The sequence below is a fragment of the Acanthisitta chloris genome, unplaced genomic scaffold, assembly GCF_000695815.1.
Source record: "Acanthisitta chloris isolate BGI_N310 unplaced genomic scaffold, ASM69581v1 scaffold25972, whole genome shotgun sequence".
Taxonomy (NCBI): Eukaryota; Metazoa; Chordata; class Aves; order Passeriformes; family Acanthisittidae; genus Acanthisitta; species Acanthisitta chloris.
Genome location: NW_008659175.1, coordinates 30,805 through 35,767, shown reverse-complemented (window position 1 = coordinate 35,767; position 4,963 = coordinate 30,805). Strand labels below are relative to the sequence as shown.

Sequence of the window (4,963 nt, the reverse complement as noted above, 5' to 3'; positions counted from 1 at the left end):
CCTTGGCACCCATTCATTTTTGGTCAGTCCCTTGACTACTCACTGCAAAATGCCTCCTTGCAAATCACACTGTAGCCTCAGAATAGTCTCACCAAAACTGGGGTCATTCCCTTCATAAACATGCTGAAAATCTGCCTACATTGGAAAGCTTTCCAGCTTGAGCATTCTCACGCTGCTCCGGGCTTGGTCAGGTCCCCTTCCTCTGACACTGGTGCCTTTGCAGTTTGCTGGAAGTGGGGCAATATTACTTGTTTATCATGGTGCCTCATATGCCAATAATACTCTGGAATAACAGCCATGCCCTCAAGGCATGGGGCTGTCAGCGGTAAGAGCAGTTGCTGCGTGGATCACAGCTTAGCACTTGTGTTGGGAAAGACCGGCAAGTACTTCCCCTCCTGACTCTAAATTGGGAGCTCCCTCTGCAGACCTGTCATGATCCTGCAGTTCTGATACAGGCAAAATGCCATTTCTGCCACTTGCCCGGTCCCCAAACACGGGCAGGTCCTGGTGTCACGGCCCAGGGAGAGGGAACAGCTGGAGCATGTGAGACTGTGCTTTTCTTACACATGAGAAACCGCAGCTTCTCGGTGCAGCGCAAGTAAAAGGACGAGTAAGTAAGGACACACAGCATGGGAAGTAAGGAGAAGGTTGAGTTAGACAGAAGTCCCTGGGGTGCCTGGGAACTCATCAAGGCAGCCCCAAATTCACTGCAGAAGTGGGCAAGGAATATCCCAAGAGTAAGGCATTGCATGGCCTTACTGAAATGAGAAGACAGCAAGCCCTGAGAGGTAGATGTGTCAGCAAGTCCTACGCTGGCTAAAAGAAGCCAGAGCAGTTTCCTGGAGAAGGTGACAGCAGATGCAGGGCAGTAAAGCTCAGCATCCTCTCTAGCACTTTGTCCACAACTTACTGAATACAGCTGAGCATAAAACTGCTGCCATCTGTTCCCATGCAGGCCCCTATGTTGTCAACACATTCATCCTTAATCAGCTCTAGCAGAGTCTTCAAGGTGAGAGGCTCTACATAAAGGTCACACTTGTTTCAGACATGATGTTTAACAAGGCACCCAAAGGGAAAGGCAAAAAGGCAGAACAGACAACATAAAACAAAACCAAACACTTAAACACCAAACAACATAAAACAAAACCAAAGCTGTAGTATGTTTAATAGAATTCATAATCCACACATGCCACAAGCCAACGCCAAACTAAGGGTTCAGGAGAAGTACAAAAACCTTTTGTTGAGAGATGAGAAGTGACAGTGAAAAATATCAGCAAAGGTGGATTTCAGAGGGGTGCTGATGGAAAGGCTCAAGACTCAGTGCTCTGAGGGAAAGGCTTGCTTCAAGGTGAACATGACAAAGATCATCTCTTCACATTGCTGGTGGGTCCCGTATTCAAAGAGGCAGGAGAACAAGGGTGAACCACTGGGCCCAACACCCATGTACTGCAGATCTGAATAAGCACATAGGCCCTTGAAGAGGATGCTGGGTTTTGTCCAGTTTGCTGGATTTAAAGGGCTTTTGTTGAGGTAAATTCCTAAATCTTTCCGACCCTTTGGGTCTGTAGGATGAGCATAGAGTAACCAGCTATCTTGGCATGCAGCATCGAGGGGAGGTGGGAAGGCAGTAACACTTCCATGGCATCCAAATGGAGGTTCTACTAGTGTTTCAACCCGCTGGCCTCCCTCAAAGTCCACCCCATGGTTGTAGCTGACAGCTTGGATTCTGGCTCCCCTGGTGCTCCTTGCGTTGCAGTAGAGGACCTTCCTGCCACAGGTGTGCACCTCTGCCACCTGGCACTCCACTGCACTCTCCTCCCCCACAAAGTTCCCCATCTCCCACGTTGTGCCATGGTCAGAGCTGATGAAGCAGAAGGCATGAGGGGTGGGATGTTGCTTAGGGTCCAAGATACGATAGGCATAGGCAGGAATCACAAGACTCCGGGCCTTGTTGAGCAATTGTAATCCATGACCTGGCCCCACCGCAAACGTGGCCCAGTTGTTGTACTCAGACCGAATGGTACCATCGGTCACATCCTGGGCAGTGCTCCAGGTGCGCCCTTGGTCCATGCTAGTCACATAGCAGAGACGTACCAGGTTGATCTTTGTCCTGAGCTGATGCTGCTCAGAGATCTTTCCTGGGACAGCTATGAAGAACAGGATCAGTTTCCCTGAGACCTCATCATAAACAGGGCAGGGGTTCATGGATCGGTGGTCTTTCAGCTGTGCACTGACAATGGTCTCCATGCCATTCCACTGCCAGGGCCCGTGTGAAGGGAGACAAGAATGAAACACACATTACAAACAGATCCATGTTATAGTGCAAGGATGCCTGGATAAAAGTTACAGAAGAGCATTGGAAGAACAACAGAGAAGCAAGTTAATGGACAGAGCAAGAAGTGGGAAGATAACAATCTTGCATCGCCAAAGGTAAGTTTAAATTATTTGGATGACACAAAGCATGTGCACTTCACCAAGCAGGTGGGGTATGTCCTGTTAAGTTCTGTACCTCAGTGCAGCTGGTGGCTGATGACACTGCTAAAAAAGGTACAGCAGCTGAACTTTCAGAAATTCTCACAAATATACGTATATGACACACAGACATACCCAGTAGTCAAAGTGTGCTGGTACAGACATTGTGCTGTGTCCATGTTCCTTAGGCAGTCACAGAGATAGCCAAGCTCTTTTCAAGTATCCTGGGTACTGACAAATTCCTTTCCATTCAGACTCCTATTCCTCCACTTTGATCTGTGTGTGAACGGCAATCCGAGCCCTTGCTAGGGTTGATTGCGTGGCTTTACACACTCTGGTGTGGGAATTTGAGCTGTCCAACTCAGAAAATAGGTCGCAGAGCATGTGTAACTACCTTGCAAGCCCTGCCATTCTTTAAATGAACAGCACACAACCCAATCACATTTCTAACACTAACATTGCAATTAGAAAATTGTGACTACGTAGTGTTACTGGCTTGGTAAAAGAAGCAGTAGTTTCCAGCAAGATTATACTAACTAGCTTTTCTAGCTTGATTTTCTGATTACTCTTTTGGCCATGCCTTATTGAGAGGGACTCTGTGTTAGGAACTGCAGGGACAGGACAAGGGGTAACAGGTTCAAATTGAAGCAGGGAAAATTTAGGTTAGATCTTAGGCAGAAGTTTTCCCTGTGAGGGTGGTGAGACACTGGCCCAGGTTGCCCAGGGAGGCTGTGGCTGCCCCAACCCTGGCAGTGTTCACAGCCAGGTTGGATGAGCCTTGAGCAACCTGCTCTGGTGGGAGGTGTCCCTGCCCAGGGCAGGGGGTTAGGGCTGGATGGTCTTTAAGGTCCATTCCAACCCCTAAATTTTTAAGATTCTATGAATATTAACTTTTTTGAATATTTAGTATTTCCACTTTAAGAAACTCTAACGTGAATACAAATTACTGAGTTTATGACCAGCTGAGCCCTACTTAACTGAATTACAGAGGGTTACACAAGATGCTACCTGAATGGTATGACACTTCAGGTGTGTACAGAGGCTGCTTCTGCTAGGCAGACTCCAGCTCTTAAGAGTCTATAACCTAAGACAACCAGTCACTAAAGAAGGTTTCAAATAGAAAAATATAATTACTTTTTTTTCTCCCCCAAGACATGAATGCCTTTGCAAATGCAAAAACTTCTTATAGAATATCCACCACCCCCAGGCACCCAGCAGGATAACTGTTAATAACTGGTAGGTTAATAAGGTAGCCAATTCACTGGCACCAACAAACCAGACAAGGCTCTTCTGCGTGGAGAGACTAGCTGTTCTCAATAGTTTTTCAAACCAGAAATTATTCCTAAGCAGATGAATTTTTTAAAAAAAACCATTGAAAATCACTGATTGTTAATTTACTCCTCCCCGTTCCTGTGGCAGTCGCAATTTCTGCGTCTCCTCCGCATCTTCGCTGCCACAACAGGACTTTTGTCCCAACGCTCTATCTGCATCCCCAGCTCTGCAATGATGCACCAAAGCCACCCCAGAATATCTGCTGCACATGCCCCACTTTAGTGCCCCCAACAGCTGCCCCGTCACAGGGCTGAATTCAGCAGTTATAAGGACACGTGCATTATGTATAGGCAAATTTGTCTCCCGCAGCTGGGGAGGAGAAGGTGCCCTGTCCCTACAGCAGGAGGGCAAACGCATTCAATTCACTTGGAAACAAGTGAGCAGCACAGTGGGCCGTGTGCCCTGTTTACTCCCCACACTGGTACCTGAACAGAGTGCTTGGTCGGGTCATACAGGCCTCTGCGCATCGCTATTAGCTTGGCATGTTCATCTACCACATCCTCTCGTTCCTGGGGAGGAGAAGGTGCCCTGTCCCTACAGCAGGAGGGCAAACGCATTCAATTCACTTGGAAACAAGTGAGCAGCACAGTGGGCCGTGTGCCCTGTTTACTCCCCACACTGGTACCTGAACAGAGTGCTTGGTCGGGTCATACAGGCCTCTGCGCATCGCTATTAGCTTGGCATGTTCATCTACCACATCCTCTCGTTCCTCAGCGAACGCTCATGCTGAATAACCGAGGCAGGTAGAGCAGGGCTGGAATTCGATAGCTCCAGGTGCCATTCTGGAACAATGTCTCTTGCTCCAAGACAGGAAACGAAGCCATTGTGCTAGGGGGAAGAAGACAAAGAGCACTGCATTTGGACACAGCAAAATGTGACGGGGCAGACTCTACTTTTTGCTCTCCCTGCTCAGTGGGACTTTCCTGCCTTGAAACACAATTTCTGCTACTTTCAGCTTTGTCTTTTTCTTCTACTTTTCCCAAGAGAACCTGTGTGTCTCCTTCCAAAGAGAACCAAACTTACCCCAGGAACAGCCTGGTTGATGTTACTGGAATGTCACGTGGTAAGTTCACTAAATACAGTTAATGAAAAAGCTGTGCTTTGTCTTTTCAATTAAATTCAGAGGCTGAGACTTTTGTGGGTTTACTCTGTAATTCCA

General features: G+C 47.7%; 1 protein-coding gene across 1 annotated transcript; it reads right to left on the bottom strand.

Annotated features, from left to right (window-relative positions):
- Positions 1-1,317: 1,317 nt before the first annotated feature.
- LOC103797110 (sialidase-2-like) lies at positions 1,318-4,628 on the bottom strand. Its single transcript, XM_009069306.1, is given in 3 exon segments — positions 1,318-2,256; positions 4,430-4,526; positions 4,528-4,628. Coding segments are annotated over 3 exon segments (1,137 nt in total).
- Between the last annotated feature and the right edge of the window lie 335 nt (positions 4,629-4,963).